Here is a 19,477-nt window from a genome sequence, read left to right as displayed (position 1 = left end):
AACTTCACCCAAGCCTTATTGGGAATGTTTTTGTTTGGTTTTTTTCCTTTTTTGCTTCTTTAACACTAGAATTACTGAGCCTTTTTTTCTGAGGCTCAGTAAAGGACTGGGACTGAGGACTGGTGGTGGAGGTGGGCGGTAACTCAAACCCAGATTGCTCAGGGAGAGATTACGTCTGCTTATGATATAGTGTAAACAGTTGGGCACAAGCTGGTTATGCTCTGTGGCTGACTGTTTACACACCGTTACTGACAGATAAGAGGGAATTTCAGCTGTACTCTGATCAGATCTGCCACAGGACAAGCCTGTGTCAAGTGTTCATGGTCTCCGCTTCCTGTGTTTTTATTGTGAGAGCTACCTGATAGATGCAGAAAGAAAGGTGGGAGGGCGGGGGGAGGGGTCTCTCTTTGATGGGTTAAATGTGTTGCTTTGATTTGAATACAAGCGCGCCGATCCACACAGGTGTGCACATGGGTGTTCACTATTCGTAGACTTAAATCACACCTTTCTTGGCTGCTACTTCAAAGCACATTGTGCGCTGTCTGTCCTGCGTGCTGCACAACAACATTCAATATTTAGTATTTACTGCTGTTTTCACTTAGCTAGATTAATGCGATGGTGTTGTGTATAGTATGTTGCATTGTTTTGTTTTTTTTTTTGCTTGTTTTCTATTCTTTTTCTCTCAACAGGTGATCCCGGAGATATTTTTTCTTCCCCCCTTTCTCACTGTCCCTCTCCCCTTCTGTTTTTCTTTTCCTTCCTCTTTCTTTCTCCCTTTCCTATCCCTCACTCATGTCTGTCCCGTCTGTAACAACTGAAAATAAAATAAATAATAAAAACAAAGGTCGATCAAATGGACCAATACGGCAATGCCATGATGATCCATTTGGCAAAATAAATCCATTGGGTATCCTTGTTGGTCTTCAGACAACAATTCTGACGGCTAAAGAACCAAATGGGACAGGCGGAAAAAAAAAATAAAAAAATAAAAAAATAAAAAAAAAAATAAAAAAAATAAAAATAAATGTGTTGCTTTGTAGGCAGTACAATCACGCACGCACGTTATCACGTCACACAATAGAGGCGAGATGCAGTCCGTCAGTGTGCAGGAAATGGGATTCATTTATCTAACCTGATGACGGAGACGCACCAGCAGCTGCACAGATAGGACTCTTTTACGGCTCGAGCGGTGCCGTAGTTGATTTGGGAATTAGATGGCGTAATTGGCGCAGACAAACGAGCCATCGCTACGGAAACTCAGCAGCTTTTTGTTGATTTCAATCAGAAGTATTCAAACACGCATCGACATCTGTTACGTATGGTTTGGTGTAGCCGGGTTGCTTTTGGTTTAACTGTGGCAAAACTGCTATGCACACCATGCCCGTGGATATTTTTGCACAGGGAAACAAAAACTGCTAGTAAATCTGTTTGCCCTTTGCTAAGATACACAGTCAGCTTTTGTTAGATGAAGCCAACAGAGTGACATTTTCCATCTAAATTCAGTTACTCTTTCATCTTTTCATATCATGGTAACGCAAGCATTCGTGTTTCAGGAATAAACCGCATAGTTTACACCGTGATACTGTCGTGGAAGGGATTGGATAGTGAGGAACGATAGCCACTGAGATTGAATCACAGTCCTTTTTGTGGCTGCTGGGACACGAGCACCTTTCTCATTCAGCTCTTATCTAAACCAGACCGATTGAGGCAATGTAGCCATAATTCTTTTTGTAAACAAATGAGTGCGCCCCACCCCCCTCCCCTCGCCTTTTCTGTCTGAGATGTTCGCACAAATGCGCCATGAGTGACATTCACCTTGCTGTGTCCTCCCGTTTTATTTTATTTTTTCCCCCTCCCTTGAAGTCTTGACTGCCCAACAAAAAGACCCATTACTCTGTCTTGTTGTCACATCAGTTTGCCTCTTCCTCACCTGCAATATGATCCACATTAGCATCCACATCAAGCCTGGGAAGCTCCCGCTGTCTGAGCCGACAGGACTGAGAGCAGAGATAAGCTCACTCGGTAATGAGCGATCAGCCTCCGGTGGGCAGGAGAAAGAAAGAAGGGCCCTTCAGAGCTGTGGTATGGAATGGGCAGCAATGCAGGTCACATGCATGTGTTATTGAGAAACTCAGTCTCCGTGACCAGGAATGCAGTTTTTTTTTGTCAGCATGTGTGGTGATGCGATGCCCTGTTTATGATATTCATGCTATACTTCACCTCCCATTCGTGCCACTGGTGCCACATCCTCCAACTGCTTTTGTTGTACTTACATCCTTAGAGACTGGCACGGGTTTCACACTCGGCGGCGTAGCATAAAGGAGAGGAAAGCTGGTTACAGTGGAACAAAGGTGCAAACAATAAAGTGTAATGGTTGAACAGAAGTGGGCAAGTTGTATGGAAATGAATGCATGAAAAGCCAGTCCCGCTGACTGAAAGAAACAGCAGGTGGTCCCTAAGGAATGAGAGGATCAACAGATAGCTTCATTCCGCCTACTAAGCCTGACTTTTACACACTTACCAAGCACCAGTCTCCTCCGATTTGCCTGTCTGCTAAAAAGCATGGAATAAAACGATTCACTTTCAAAAGTTTCTTTCTGAACATGCTGCAATTATTGCTCTTGATGCAGTGATTAGAATACATATTGAATTCTAATATTATCTATTATGCTGTGGACATTGACAAGAACTATGAGCAGAAAACCCATTTTGCGAGGATTAAACCTGAAGTGGAGGAGTTTTATATGTCAGGGGTGGGCGTGGACTTTGTTCATGAGTGAGGGGAGAGTGACTGACGGGTTGGAGCGGCTGATTTATCCTACCTTCAACCACGGCATCAAGCTCTGGGATCAGGGATACGAGTGGTGAAAACGAGTCTCCTCTGAAGGGTGGCTGGAGTTTTTCTTATTCATAGGATGAGGAGTTTGGTTATTTGGGAGGGACTTAGAGTAGAGCCACTACTACTCCACCATATTATGGTGGTTTGGACTTCTGAACAGGATGCCTCCTGGGGGTCTCCTAGGGGAGGTATTCTACCAGGAGTAGACCCTGCGGTAGATCCAGGACGTGCTGGACAGATTATATTTCTAGTTATCTTTCATCTCAATCCTTGGCCCACTGGCATTGTCTGGCTCCGTAGTTACTGTGGTCGGTGGTTCAGTTCCCAGTTTCTTGGGGCAAAATATTGAACCCCAATCCACTAGATTGTGATTGCATGTGTAATAGAAAGCAGCACAGAATACACCGCTGTATGAATGGGTGTAAAGAACTATAATAAGTTCTGGCCCATTTACACTAGTCACTTGTGAAGTAGAAATTCCACTGCAAAATACCCAGCGTAGGTTGTAAACAGAGAGATCCTTGAAGGTCTGTCTCTGTAAAGTTTTTTGTGTTTTTGGCATCTTTCACCTGCTTTTTTTTATCTCTCTTTTTTTGCAGAAGAGTGAGTTACACTTCAATGAGTTTGGTGTGATTATGAAAAAGACTCATAGCTGCTGATGATAGATTTAGTAAGTAAATTTGAGTAAAGCACATCCCATCCCTTTATTCCATGTCCCCTGAAAGGCACCATGTTAATCCCAGTAAATAAGGGTCAGATCAGTAATGTGTGTGTGTGTGTCGTGGTTCAGCTTGGCTATAGGATGATATCTGCAGTGACTGGAGAGTTGTCCTAAATATATCTGTATTTGACACATGAACTGCATGTGAGAAGGAAGATGTCTGAATGGGTCAGGCATGACGTTAGACCGGCTTCATCGGTTTGAATAAAGCCCAGCACATCTGACAGAAAATCTCCTGATGTCTGCTACACGTCTTTCAGGGCAACTTCGAACAATATCTCAGGCTGTTGTCTGGAGTTCATGTGTGAAAATGGTTTATGATTGCAGGCCAGAAGTGTAAGGTGAAAAAAAAAATTGCTACTCTCCCAAAAGGGGGGAAAAAAGGGTCTTTCATCATTTAAAAGGCAGCTTTGCTATCTCGTACACGACAGTAATAATATCTAGGAGACCTTCATGCCTCACGCAGCATCTTCATTTTGTAATCTAACTATGCCCCTGGTGCAAACACTTAACCCCTGTAACCGCACTTAACTCCAACGTTATTACAGCACTGTCTTCAGATAGCATTCCCTCCCGAGTCCCCACTTCTCCGAGCTGCCATGGATATTTTTTTCCAGTTATTTTAAGGGTCTCTTCTAGAGGGGTAGCATCCGGTTTCAAGTAAAATAGTAATTGAGTCTCCCTCCCAGTGTTGGCTCGAAGGCTTTGATCTTTCCCGTACTCCAGTGTTAAATGGTTTCCTCCAAATCGCTGTGAACACGCAGCGACTGGCTTCCCTTTTATCAACAGCCCACTAACTGCACCTCTCTGTCAACTACTTTGAAGCCAGTCTGAAAAGAACAAAAAAAAGAGTCGTCCCGCATATATGCACACTCCTCATAAATGCATGTTTTTAGTTGTAAGGATCTTGTTCTATGTTAAAGGCAGAGCTGTGGGATTATTGCATAGAAGAAAAACTTTCAAGTTCTTTTGTGAGAAGAAACTGACAACCATGTTAAGGCTAGTGTCTTTTTCCCCCCCTTTTCTTATGGGAAAATAATTCTTATCTTTTATCTATATGTGACAGCAATAGGCCAGTGTAATAAGTCTCAAAGGGAGCTTTGAAAGTGGGGGGGACTATGACTCAGCTCCGTTGTAATTAGCAGAATTTGCATGCTGATGCTTATCTCGACAAGACGAGAAACTGGGGTAGTTTGAAATGTTTTTGTGTCTGAGCTGGTAATTGGCATCTGACTTATCAGAGGAAGATTGGCCACACTTGACCACTCAAAGGAGCCAGATCCAAACACTGTGATCAAGTGAATTGCTGGATGTGACCTCTGGCAGAGTTGTTCAGTGTGCCATGCACTTTTATCTCTAGCTCTTTGTACCAACCGCTCTACTTAACTGTAGAGTGTGTGGAAATTGTACTGTAAGCAAGCCCCCCCCCCCCCCCCCACACACACACACACCTCCCAAACACCCCTACACACCCCGTCTCCTTCTCTACTTCTTCCTGTTGTGCTCAAGAAAAAAAAAAAGAGCAAATAAATGACAGGAGTCAAGGACGAAATAGGCAAAGACCCAGACTTTGAAATCCAATGCTGATAAATTGCCGGGTGTTTGACTGTGCAAGGCATAGAGGATTATATCGATTTTCTTCTCTGTGTGTATATGTTTGTGTGAGTGAGTGTGATAGCTGAGGAAAGAGAGAAAAAACAGGCGCAAGAGAATATAATATTGTGTTTCATTAAAAAATCTCTAGGATATCTCATTACGGCCACATGATTTTCTTCAGTATGGGGGTTGGTGGGGACAGGGTGGAGCTAGCTGGTGGCAAAATGAATGTGCTTTCCTGTCTCAGATGACTATCTCATGTGTTGCTGCTCAGAACTTGGCCCCAATCTGCCTGGTGTGTCGACTACTTCCTGGCTACCTTTTGCCCAGTGCTTGCTGGTTTTACAGCCTCATCAGATAACTTATCGTCACAAGGCATCTGGAAGACATTTCCACTTTTTTTTCTTTCTCCCCCCCCCCCCCCCCCATGTATTATTGTTACTCCAGCTTTATTACTGTACAATGCTATCTCACATGAGATCTTCACAATTCTTTCTTTGTCGCGCTCACAGCAGCACTCGACAATGTTGTCAGATTTTTGAGTCGCTCGTCTCATGCTACCAGATTATTTGAATGACATCGCGATGTTTTATGGGTCAAAAGACGATATGGATTTCCCCTCCTGTTCGTCTTTTCTGACTGCAGTTCAAAGGTTCGTACTGATTGGTACTATGTGCTGATTTCTGGTGGTATTTTAAGCGCGTCGTTTGTCTCTGCAGTTGTTAGTTTGTTTGAGAGTGCAATTTAAAGGGCATTTTACTTAAAAATTGCAGATAATGGCATCTGCTGCCATGGTGAGTTTTTTTTCTTCTTCTTTTTTTTCTCTCAAAGCATTTTTTTTCAGCAGCCAGAAAAGGTTAGTCCAATTCTCAAACGCAAGCATTAAGTGATGGTTGTAACCTTTAGTCCAACTGCTTTGTGGGTGTCCATCTAGCCTGAGAAACATGCTCGTTCTTGCCATTTTGCGTTCCAATTACTTTGCGAGGCAAAGTGGGTTTTTTCATCATTCTCTTGCACCGAACGCTCGCACTATCTCAAGACCAGCTCTCAAAGAATGCCTGTCTGGGCTGCTCTCGTCTCCGTGGGCCAATCCTTCATTGTGAGCCCACGGGGGAGGTTGATAAGCGAGGGAATTTGAGCCTCAATCAGTACTGGTTAATTATCGCTACCAGATGAGGTGAGGGGGTTCCCCATCCAACCAATCCCTCCTGGGTCTCCCTCATCACACTCGGCTGTTGAAAGCTCTGTCCAACATTCCATTAAAGTGTCTTTTTTCCCCTCCTATTTTCAGTATTTGTGTCCAGTTTTACTGAAAGAAATATACCCGCCTCTATCATTTTGCCAGTTTAAACCAGTTTAATTTAGTTCATTTATTTGTACCAGAGTTCATAATACAGTCTACAGCGGTGGATATATAATTCAATAACCAGTAAGTTTAATATAAAATTGTGTATGTAATGTAGCCGAATGCACAGTCAAGAACATTTTGTTTACAGGCATGCCACAGGGATATAAATATGCATATTTTGGAAACACAAGTTCCAAATGTAATTGTCGTAAACATCTATGAAAAATGTATGCTACACTAATGAGTGCAAAGCATGAATTAGTGTGCATTTAAGAGATTTTCCCCTGCAGACTATTTCTCCTGATCACCACTTGGCATTTTCATTGAACTGTGACATAAAAGGTGTGTATTTGTAGGACTAATGAGAAAAGAAAAACAAGCCAGATACTGCCTCATAACCTAATTTCCAGTATTCTCTTTTGATGTTTGGAAAATACACAAACACACTTTTTTCTCTCTCTTTTTCTTTATAGGCCAATGCATGGCTACTAAGAAGTTTAGGCTTCAGATGTTGGCGCTTACTTTAAATCAAATGCTCCTGCAAACAGCTGCTCTTAAAATGCTTTATTAAATGATGAAAAATCAGTTTCAAATGTTCTAATTCTTTAAATCACTCAGTCCATATAATCTGTGAACCAAAGAGTAATGTTTACCACTGACGTTCAGAATGGTGAATGTTGGTCTAAGCGTCGCTCGATATGGCCTCCTCGTAGCTTGTACATTATCCAGTTTCTTGCTAACACTTGGTGTTGAGCCTGGTTTTAAGGCCTCTCATTAGGCAGTGCATTGAAATAAGGCTCCAAGGTGGTCTTGGACTGAGCTCCTTTGCTACTAAGCAGGAAGTTGGGGTCAGTTGTGCCTCTGTGGGATTAGGTAGTCATTAATCACTGGTATACTATACCCTGACACCATTACATTCAGTACTGTAAAGAGTAAAAAGGTCTGAATAAAAATCCTTCACTTAATGTCTTCACGTTGGCCGTGGTGGTCCACATTTGACGTTTTGCCGGCGTCTTGCACTCAGACTATTTGCTAATCCTATTAAGCAGTGAATCATTTCACTAAGATCTTTTTTTTTTCTCCACCTGATTAAAAAGAGACTGACGTTTGTTTTAGAATACCAATTTCTGGCAGTTTGCAGCGCAACCAGAGCTGATGCCGTTGCGGTGACCCTCCTTCACTGGTGACCCTGTCGTGTTGCCTCCGGGCCTCTGGAGCTTTACCATGGCAGCCAGTATACAGGATGACGGAGAACTCTGAGCTGAAGAAATTGGATCCTTTTCTCTTTTAATCTGCCAGTTGAGTTGGTGCCAGCGCAGGACAGCCAGTGTGTGAGCTAGGCACCCCAGTCATTTTGTCCATCCCTGTATGGCTTGGCCTTAACTCCTCATTTCATGAAGTGCTGCGGGGAATGCTTTGAATACCAGAATCAGAGGGTTGTGGTATCCGTGATCAGGCTCATCAGGCATTGTTGAGTGCTTGGGTTGTAACACCAACTCTCTTTTCCTTTAGCTTGACATTGTAAAAGATAGTAGAAGATGGTAAAAGTCATATAGTCAGATTATTTGGGCTAATATCTAGAAAGCACGAATACAGAGTATCTACATAAATCTTAATTTCTTTAATTTAATATACCGGTAAGTAAAGCCCGGCACATTAATTCGGACGGGAGGCTGTGTTTTCTTAATTTGAAAAGGACACCTTTTCCATTAAATAGATACATGCCTCAAATAAGCTTTTTCTCCATTTCTACATTGCAGACACCTAGTCCCACTACGCTCGATCTTAGGTTCATGGTTATTTCCCCGAGGTCCTCGATGGTGACAGATGGGCTTTAGCGCAAAGTTTTGGGAGAAGGCTGGATGAAAGACTGCACAGAAAGAGACACTGACTCAGGGTGCAAAGATGAAGGAAAAGCACAGGAGAGTGTGGGAGGGAAGAAGAGACAACCATTTCCATTAGTGTCATTTAAGCAGCCTGATGTTCTGCCTGGAAGAACAAACGGTGGAGATATGGAAATAGCACAGAGACAAGAGCCTGAAGTGCTCAGGTAAATTACAAAAGGCCTTCATCCTGTATCTATCTTTACCTGCACTGAAGGCCTCCATTCATCTCCGATGCGCTACTAACGATTTTCCTGGCTTGTTTTCTTACAAAGGGCTTACAGCCCAGAGATCCAGTGACATATTATAAGGAGCGTGAAAGCAGCATAATGATAACAAGCAGAATCCATATTACTGTTTGCCCTTTACAGATGTAATTTCCCAGTGGTTTCAAATCTCTACAAAGTGTTTTTACCTTTGATGATGTCCAGGATTTCCTCGTCCCAAGTTCAAGCCACAGAAGAGCCTCGGTTGCTGAAAACGCGACTGGCTTCCAAAGCGCTCTGTTCTGTCTCAAGAGTGGCTCAATAAGGAGGGCAGTCACTATGACTGCTGTCAGGCGGTGGGTCAATGAGGGAGGAGGCTTCCTGCTGGGCCAAGTGCAGAATAGGAGAGAACAGGGGGTCTTTGTGCGGAGAACAGACCCTCACCAACCCACTCTTTACTGCCTTCAGTGGGATTTTTTTTTTTTTTTTTAACACTCCCAGTGTTACGAGGCTGACTTTGTAATTTGCCGAAATTGTTAACCGGTATCTGGGGTCAGTGCAGATGACCTTGCACAGTTGATGCAGACACCTTTTTCTACTTTTCTGAACTCTCACGGAAAGAGAGCTAGAAGTTGTGGCTTACTAGTTATCACACACACACACACACACACACACACACACACACACACACACACACACACACACATATATATATACCCCTCACCTAGATAGTAATCTCCGTAATGTCTGAAATCGTGCTTTTAACATTGTCAGGACTTGGGGGAAATCCATCACTAGCCCCACATCTCCATTCTGTCTTCCTCATATCCGAGTGGGGGAGAGCACTGCAGCATATCGCAGCACCACCTTAAGCTGGGCTCCCAAACCTTTTATGACTGCGGAGAAAAGTGGATTTGGGACAGAGGTAACAGCCCATGCTTATCAAGCAGACAAGCCCATTTTCTAGCCCCTTACTCTCCGCTCGACTTATTCTCACTGGTTGCCTGGTGTGGAGGTTTCTATTTATCAAACACAAACGGATGGGGGCCCGAATAGATTACTCCTCACACTGTAATGTGGTTTCTGACCCCTCTCTCCTCCTCTAACTCTACAGCTGTGCTGTTAAAAGCCCGCTGTGTTTCAGTGCTATTGTAAGAAACATTTAAAGGTGCACTTTGCATTTCTCTGGGAAACATATAGCCATCATCTGGCTGTGTGAGCGAAAGACAAAAAACAAATGTATACAAGAGACAGAAATTCCTGTCATTGCAAATTAAACTGATCTTCCTTCTACTCATTATGTTCTGTTTCAGCAGGGTTTGGTTTTTCTGCACTTTGATGTATGCAAACATGAGTTTTCTGTCAGTGAGCACTTCACAGTGCATCGGCACGCCGCTGCTCGTTCTATTTGTGTTCATTACAATTTTTTTTTCCAGGCTTATAACTTAGAACCTTGTTAGCTGCCAAAAGTAAACTTTTTTCCCTCAGCTCTGGCATAAAGGTTGAAGCTTGTCTTTACTCTAAGATACTGATGTTTGTGCATTTAGTTTGTTCTGTTTTTTTAATCACATGTTGCAGATAGAGATCCTTGCTTCCTGCTGAGGTGCTGGCCTCATCCAGCCCTGCTCTGCTTGTCCTCCTCTCTTTTTTACAAGGAACAGTTCAGGCTAGTGAACCTTTAAATATCGGTCACGGGTGTGGTTTTTCCAGCTTCTCCTTACGTCGCTGGAATTGCTTTAGGTTAACGTTCAGAAGCCTGTTTATTGATACGGGGACTTTGTTGTTATTCCTAAGGGACCCATTAAATTGGTGAAATATGGATTTTGCTCTGTGTGCTTTCATACATTTTCCCTTATTTTCTATAAATAATCTGAGGGAGTTTGAAAGAGATAAATTTGCCTCGAGTGGGTTATTTTTAGTTGCTTTCTAGAGGAGAGAAATTATACGCTGGCTACACTGCGCTTTATGTGAAACATCTTTTATGATTCTTGTGTTTCTCTACATGCTACAAAGACGGAAATATGAAATATAGTCATCGGTTTGGAATGCTGCTGTCGCCTTTTGTCAAAATATTTGTTCAGTCTGCAGATGAGTCCAGGGTGTTCGGCATTGATTTACACAATCCCATCTTTACGTGAAACGCGCCCGTTTGAACTTTGGCCACTAACGTTAGCATCCTTGTTTTGGAATCTGTTTGCAGTTTTATTGGATTTAGTTTTGTTTATATAGCACCAAATGAGAAAAATAGTTGCCTCAAGGTGCTTTGTATTATAAGGTTAAAGACACTACAATAATCGAATGAAACCCCAACAATCAGATGACTTCAAATGAGCAAGCACTTGGCGATAGATAAGGAACTACTCGCTTCAAACAGGAAGAAACCTTCAGTAGAACCAGGCTCAGGGAGGGGAAGCCATCTGCCAGGAACGGTTGAAGGTAATGTGAGGGAGAAATTGAGATTAGTAGCAGAAATGGTGTTAATGAGTCAAAGATTCTAACAGAAGATTAGTTAGATGCTGTCAAAAAGCCGATTGCCTGCCATCAAACTCCTTACACCCCTGGTTCATCCCAGTGCACAGACGTTGGTTGTTGTGTCTGCAGCTGAATGCAGATGGTTTGCCATTTTCTCAAAAGTAGAGCCAAAGCTAAGCCCTCCCCTACTGTTTCTGCGATTGGGATGAAAAGCTGCTAAAGGCAGCTGCTTTGACTCTGATAGGATGCTTGTAGGACCTTCAAGCCCATTCAGTTTTTCCCCCTCAGATAGAGAGCAGCTGAAGATGCTCTTTTGACTGGAGGGGAGCCAAACCTGGGCACAGACGCGCTGCCCAGCCCCACACACCCAACTGTTCCAGCAGTGTAATGCAGAGATGATTAAGCATGTCATGGTGCTTTTGGTCCGCTGGAGTGACAAATTCCTCCCTCAAGTCTCTCTCCATCTGTCCTATACACCATGAGTCAAACACATTTGCTAGTGTTGTCACATTCTGCCCAATATGTAAGCAGGCTCGCTGTGAATTTATTGATTTCCTGAAATTAGCTACTTGCTTCAGTCTAATATAGAAGCCACTCACTTGCCTCCTAAGAGCTGCAGTTAGAAATGTTTTGGGCTAGTTTAGAACATTGTATATTTTATTCATTACTGCTGTTTATTCACTTGAATTTCACTTCCACGTCTGCCTGGAGGGATTTTCAAAATGTTTTGAGCTCTTGCGCGCTCTGTGCATTACCCAGCCCAATAAAGTTTTCTTTGTTTGAATTTACTCCGCAACTGCAGTGAAATGGCACCACAGCAGTCATAGGAGGATATCTGTAAAGTAACTGCTAACACAGATCTTTCTAAAGGGACTGTGCTCGTATATCAGGCCTCAATTCAGTTGTTCAGGGTCCCTGCTGTACACTGAGACAGAATGCAGGCACACTTCCTCTTCAGTATTCTGGTCCACTCATCAGAGAATTAGTGTGGGGTCTGACTGCTCAGTTTAGTGGGAAAACGGCTTACATTTATTTGCATCTATTTCTATTTAGTTCAGTCACTTTCCAACAGTATTTTCTCTGTAATTGTTTGTGCTTTCAAGACAACTAAGTGCACAGAGGGCAAGCATTCATATTGCCACCATAATGGACCATGCATTATATTACTTCAATCTTGGATCTCTCGCTAGGGCGCCACAAGGTAGAGAAATTATCTTCTAGTAGTTAAATAGCTGAACTATTGACACAGGATCCCTCGTTCGCTCTCACACTACTCTACTTTTCTGTCTTCATCTCTTTCTATCGCATTCTGCTCTCCCCTCTCCCCCGGAGACATGCCATTTCCTTGGAAGAGAGCAGGCATATTTTAAACTGCATTTAACACTCAGCCACTTATTTCACTCCATTCGTTGAATTATTAAAATACCTTCATACCCCTTTAATTATTTTTCAAGCTCTGCCCCATCCCTGCAGAACTGATAATTGGTGTTATTTATCTAAACAATACCACTGTGTGACTCTTACAGTGGGAGTGCTTGAATAATGGATGAGGTGAATGCAAAGCAATTTTACTTACTCTCACTTTGGCACTGTTCGTGTCAATGTGATGTTACCATTTCTGCTCGAGGAAAGGAAATGGCAGCCGCCTTCTTGCGTGTTTACTCCTTCCCCGCACGCTGTACTTATGATAACGCAAGACGTGATATTAACTTGCCAGGGAGGCTAGACTTGGTTAAATTTGTCAGTTCCTCTTGCCCAATTCCAGCGAGGCTTGTGGTTTCATAATAAAAAGCCTCTTTGAGGCCGAGGCCCTTTGGCTGAAAGATAGAACGAACAAAAAGATGTTTTTGTTCGGGAACACTTCATTCAGTGTTTGGGGCACTTGGAGTCCTGCAGTGTTCTGTCATTTTTAGAGTGAGCATTGAAACATGCCATTGATGTCAGCGACTTCTTAGGATATGCTGTGCACCTTTCATCAACCCTTTGCTGCAGCCTAACCGCAAGCATGTTTCTTTGATAGTAGTTACACTCGATTACTGATTAGTAATCCGATAAAGAAGCTGAAGCTTACGGAAAAAAGATCCATGCTGGAATCGGTGAAATCAAAACGGATACACTGGTATGATCTGACCGTGTTAAATTGGGAATGGTTCTTACCACCTGCTACATACAGGTGCTTTATTTTGAAGAGACTGGACTTTTAGAATAAAATTCTTAGAGTAACTTGTATAGAAATATCAGCACTGTTCACATTTCAACTAACAAGAAGTGTGAATAGCTGTGGCGTAGTTTGGTGGATAAAGAATGGAGGCGACCTGGCAACCAGCCTCCTGGAAGAAGCATCAAATCAAGTGTTATATATTACCACTTCCTGCAGGAACTTTCAGAATAAAATCAATGTAAAAACGAGAAATAGAGCACTAACTCAAATTGTCAGACTTTTTAATCCATCGTATACACAGCTAATCAGCTGTTTAGAATGATAGAGAATGATAATCTGGGGAAAGTTGAGCAATGCATCCTTGATAATGAATCTGCCCCCATAATTGTGGTGTGATCTTCAAGCCACATCGCCCACTGATAAGCTGCTGGAGAGCAGCAAGAATTTCACTAATTTTCATTAGTGCTCAGAGAAAAGTGGGCCTGACGTAACTTTCTGTGTTGACATCTCACTTCTCCCCTCTGTTGCTCCTCAGCTTCAGCAGTGCAGCCCTTCAGCCCCTTCTGGTTCACCGTGGAGCCCCAGGACACGCTGGCCATCCGGGGGAACTCCGCTTTCCTCAACTGTTCTGCACACAGCGACGCAGCCACGCCGGCACACATCGAATGGAAGAAAGACGGCACCTTCATGAGCCTGGTTTCAGACGAGAGGAGAAAAATACTGCCCAACGGCACGCTGTTCTTCAGCCATGTGGTCCACTCTAAACATAACAAGCCAGACGAAGGAACCTACCAGTGTGTTGCCACCATTGAGAACCTGGGATCCATTTCCAGCCGCACGGCACGCCTCTCTGTAGCAGGTAAGGACTGCTAGATTTGTCAGCATAGTCAGCATGTGATACAGTCCAAACTCAACTCTGGTTTATGCTTTCAAATGTGTTGTAGTTACTGTTGAGCTGTTGATCACTCAAAAGCCACTGTGAGATTATGGATTGAGCCGAAAAGCATTGAATAGACTATGTGTTTACCAGCAAGTGCTTTATAGACCCGCTGAACTCCCAACACGTGTTTGCACTTGTGCTGGCTGTCACATCAGAGTGAGTGTGCCCATTCAAAAGCTGATTGAGAAATGAGGCGATAAGGTTTAGATAATCCCTGCTTTAACTTTTTGTCAGGGCTAATGAGACGTCATAAGAAACAAAAGCTGTTTGTGCAGTGACTTAAAACCTGCCAGTCTTTGCTATGCTCCCCCCTTCACCACTGCATGCTATATGTGCACAGACATGTGGCGTGCGTATACATGAAAGGGTTTTGTGGTTTATTTTTCTTATTCTGTTGGGTTTTTTTGTCCTTCAGGTGCTCGGCCATTTGTGCTTTCTTTTCTTTAAATTCCTTCACCTCGCCGGAGCCTGAATGCATTTGGATAAATGCTTGTAAAAAGGGTCTTTTTTTCATTACTCGCTCTACAGTGTGACCTTGTTCAGCTCGGGAACAGCAAGTGACGTGGGATTATTAGGTGTTTTGAGTCAAGTCATGCCCCAAAATTCAATTTGCGGCTGCAGGAGCCACAGAATGCATTTACTGTGTGCTTTCTGCTCAGCCGTGCTTCGCCACATTTTAAAGACACTCGACAGAGACCTCTTGTTGACAATGGTATAGCGAGCCTCTCAGACAGCAAGCGCCTGTGTAAAGTTACTGTCCGACTGCCATTCTGTTGCTTTTCATTGGTTTTTGAATTGCAAAGTAATGAAGCAGTATGTTAGCATTGCAGAGATTGAAAATATTTTTTTTTTCTCCTTCACTCAAAAAGCTCGCCGTCTAACTGTGCGTGAGACGAGATCTCGCAGATACAGCTTCCCTTGGGAAAAAGGATATAATACTATTAGAGTGCAGCAGGGTTTAAAATAAAACATTGGATGGCCAAATAAAAGATATCAGCATTAAAATGATTCTGTGGAGTTTCCTTGTGAACAGACAAATTAGATCTACATTTATTTTCATGAAGACAAATGTGCTGAATGCACTTTGTCCTCCAATTTCATCTACACTGTGTGCACATTTACTAGGATACAGTCTTTGCTGTTGCGTGCACGCCCATCTTTGTGTTTTGAAAACAGGGATTTGCGCTACTATAAGTCAAAAACTCCACGGGGTAGCTTTAACTATGCAATGTTTGGCATCAGTGGCACAGATTTGATGAAACTTTGGAAGATGACATATTTACAGAAATGTCATTTTAATGAGAAGCTTGGAATAATTTTTACAGCTGCCATTTACTTCTACTCCAGCAGCAACAGGGGTGGGAGACAGGTGATCCTGGAGTACAAATAATATCTCCCCCTGCGCTCGCCTATAATGCAAAAGGGACGTGTTTAGTTCTTGTTCCAAGATGTGTTTCCGCTTTGAGACAGCATCTCACAGCCAGTGGGATCTGTCTGGGTCAAACATGATGGGATGTTAGATTCAATCAATTTCCATTTGACGAGAGTAGCAGGTGAAATCTGTCAGCTTTTATAGGCCCACGTGCACATGCGTGCTCTGGGTCTCGCTGCTCACATGGTAATTTATAGACTTAAAAGCTTCAGCCATCGTGCATGTGCATATAAACACAGACGCATTTATGGTCGCGCTTACATAAGCCCGTACGCGCGCGCACACTGCTGTATCTCCAGCTGTCTGGCAGGTGGCCAATAAAAAGGTTAATTGCAGTGTAGAGAGAGCAGGCCATTAGGCCGCCATCAGACCCTGGAACGATGGCGCAGGCAGGGGTGGAGTGGGCGTGACCTCTCCGATGTAATGACGGAATGAGTCACGGATGGCTGGCGTGGCAGGGAGCATATCTGACAAATACCGGGGTAATATCTGGGATTGATTGCTAGGGGACGTGCTGCTCATTCTTCTCGAGCAAACGCGTCTACTTCCACACAGCGACGCAATCACGACAGAGCCACGCTCTCAGCTCTCTTTGCCCTGATGGGCTCCGCTACCTGACTTTTTTCAGTTCCGTTTGTTTATATGCACAAAGTGAAGTTGGAAACAGAATTTAGATTCAGTGAAAGACAAAACACAGAAGAACACACGGGAATGTAACCAATCTGAAGGAAATCACTGTTTAAAAGGCAGTGAAGTAATTCGGACTGTTTCGTATCATTCAGCTGTTGTGGGGGTTATTTAAAAATGACTGTATGTAAAGAAATAAAACAATTTTTCAAGTTCTGTTTCATATATTTATATAGAGAGATGTTTAAAGGATTTTTTTCAGTTTCAACATTTGTTATTTTTTATATTGCCTAGCTCTGAGCTCTCATTCATGTACACACGGTAAGATCTCTCCGCCTTGTGTTCCCTCTTTGCTCTTGCTTCGTCATCCAGTCTGTCTGTGTGTGTTTTAGCCTCTGTGTGTGCACAGTCAGATAGTGTGGAAACACAAGCAGGGCTCAGATGAAAGAGAAGGGGAATGTGGCCTAGTGGAGCGCAATCTTATGCATTCAGTTTGAGTCTATGCGAGAGAGAAAAGGAGGGAGGGGGAGAGTGAGAGAAATTATAGGGCAGAGAAGGAGTGAGTGGTATACAGCAGTGTTAGCCAGGACACAGAGCGAGACGCGCGTAATGGGAAATCCCATCTTAACTGTCTGCTGTTCTCCCACGCAGCCGTCTCTCCTCCCACCGGCACGCTTTGAACTCAGCCCTCTTTAAGAATCGCTTGAGGTGAGCCCCACCTCACTGCCGCTTAACAGGGAAACCCCCAAATGAGAAAATGGAGAATTTATTTTGCCCTCTCACTGTCTCGGAGCCTATTTGGTTTGTTTTTCCTATCTGACGTCTGTGTATGTACATGAGGCAGTTCTCTGCAGAGCCAAATCAGTGCTTCACCTCTGTTCTGCCGCTGCACTCTCTCTCTTTCTGTCACCTATAGGTTACTCCGGCATATAAAGATGGCAAAAGCCACTTATTGCTTTGCTTTGATATCATGCTTCACTGAAATCTCATTTTTCCCCTCCCCACAGTGGCAGAAATTATAAACTGAACACCGGCACCCTTCACGTGTCACATGTGTCGCCTCATATTTAATAGTACTCATCCTTTGATAGAGTCGGACGCCTTTTGAAGGATTTAGGAGTGTCGGCAGATTCTTTAATCCCCCCTTTTTTTTGATGTATTTTAATCTGTTTTTTGACGAGGGGGGTAGGGGAGGGGGTGCGTCACACCCCCGGAGAAATGACGGCTTGAAAATGTGGAAAAGGATGATTGCATCACCGTTGCAGGGGGAGCGCTTTGTACTGTTGTCGGAGGCACTTTGTTGTACTTGCAGTTAAGTTGACATCTTTACATATTGTGAATAATCAAAAGTCAGCTGTGTTTTCACAACATAGAATGGATGTCAGCCAAACACGGATCAAGACGTTCAATTGGGATGAAACATAATAGGGCACTGAGGTTGCCATGGTTCGCAAGATTTCCTTTGAATGACTCTTTTGTGTGTAGTACATTTTCTTCGTTCAGTGACTCGGGTAAATAAAATGGTAAAAGGTTGCAAGGGAATGAATGGATACATGGCTTTATATGCCCGCTTTGAAAAGGATATTATCTGAGTTGAGTAATTTTATTTTGTTTCTGTTTTTTTTAAAAGTGGCATATCATTACTTTTCACTTAAGGACAGGCAGACATTTTTTTTTTTTTTTTTTTTTTTTTTTTTTTTTTTTTTTAGCCCTTTAAGGCGCGATTGCGTCAAGTTTTGACAAACTCGCACATTCACCAGGTGGCTCGAGTAACACGCTTTGGCAGCTCGGTTTAATCTTTGTTAAAACTACCTCGGTGCATTCAGCTCATCACATACAGCCTTTCCTCCAGCCATGACAGGGACCGCTGCAGTTCAAGTTTCTGTTTAAATATTAAACTCAACATGGATTGTATTTATAAAATGTTCATCACAGATGGATGTGGCTGCTTTAAGGCGAGTACTGGAGCATATTTTGAGAGAGTTGAGTCATCAGTTATCGTGGCCATCGTTGTGTAGTGGTTCGGACATGTTGTACATGGTCCTCCTACTTTGAGACTGGGAGAAGACACAAACCCTGCCTCAGGGGGGTCATAAGCTAGTGTACTTCCAGTGGGAGTGGAGTGGAGTTACCTGTTTTTAGCTAATGTTCCCAAGCTTTGCTCTGTGTTGCCAAGGTGCATCCATAGTGTTTTCCACTTGATTGTGTCATATCACATTTGATTTTTCTTTCCAGGTTTCCCACTTCCTTAATATTTACACAGTTTGTCTCCTGGTGTCTCGGATTAGCAAGAGTACCTAGATATACATGTATCAGGATGGTTTTATTGGCCGCTTAAAGCTTAAGAATGACCATTTTTAGGTTTACATGCAGCTTGGATACATACCCATCTGCACTTACCTGATTTCTGGAACACTGTATAAATGATTTCTACTTTCTTTGTATTTTATTTTGCTGTGAAAACTACTTTTGGCTGGTCCCTTATTCACAAGTTGGTCACCACAGTGGGCAGCTCTGCATGTTTGATTTAGCTGATTTTTTTTAGGTAACCCGGGATGCCTCTGGGACTCAACCACAAAGGGATTTGTCTTTCCTTCGGGGGATCAGACTTACTTGTGCTCTCTTGTTTGTTAGGTGAATGTATAAACCACTACGCTATAATTGTGTTCATTCTGTGAAACATTAATGATACTTAATGTGAGAATTTAAAAAAAAAAAATTTCTTACCAATTGTGTGTCTCTGTTGGCTAAAGTCTAATTAGGTCACTGGAGAGCATGCGAGTCCTCCTTAGATATTCTGAACTTTGTTTTCTCCCCTTTTTAGGATCAATATATAAACCTCACCCTGTTTATAATAAACACACAAAGCAAATAAAATCAAGGACAAACAATTACCGGTCTTTTCGCTGCTATGTGCGCCGATACAGCCCAATCAGCTCACGGCTAACCACTCACGCCCACGAGCTTCTCAGCTGTTCGCTGAGGGTTATGCGTTCACTTCATTCATTCACTGTATCTACCTGATAAACCCCTCTACTTCCCTTTCTTTCCTTTACCTCTCTCACCTTTGTCTTGCTTTCTTTGTCAGTTCTCTGAGTCACTAAATCACCCTCCTGTCCTTTCTTTTTACTCCCTTTACTACCCCTCACAGTCCTCCATTTTCTCTTTATTATCCTTTCAGTCCTCCACCTTTCAACTGCTCCTACACACTCACCGGTATTCACAGGCTCTAGCACTCACCCATTTTGCAGG

General features: G+C 43.1%; 1 protein-coding gene across 1 annotated transcript in view; it reads left to right on the top strand.

Moving 5' to 3' along the window:
* The window catches only part of neo1a (neogenin 1a), a 156,066-nt gene that overhangs the window by 42,544 nt on the left and 94,045 nt on the right, over positions 1 to 19,477 (top strand). Inside the window, exon 2 of the mRNA XM_085163299.1 lies at positions 13,762 to 14,085. Within this exon, the coding sequence (XP_085019425.1) occupies positions 13,762 to 14,085 (324 nt within the window). The remainder of the gene's footprint in view (positions 1 to 13,761; positions 14,086 to 19,477) is intronic.

Source organism: Neolamprologus multifasciatus, chromosome 1, assembly GCF_963576455.1.
Source record: "Neolamprologus multifasciatus chromosome 1, fNeoMul1.2, whole genome shotgun sequence".
Lineage (NCBI taxonomy): Eukaryota > Metazoa > Chordata > Actinopteri > Cichliformes > Cichlidae > Neolamprologus > Neolamprologus multifasciatus.
This window is presented reverse-complemented; position numbering and strand designations above follow the sequence as displayed.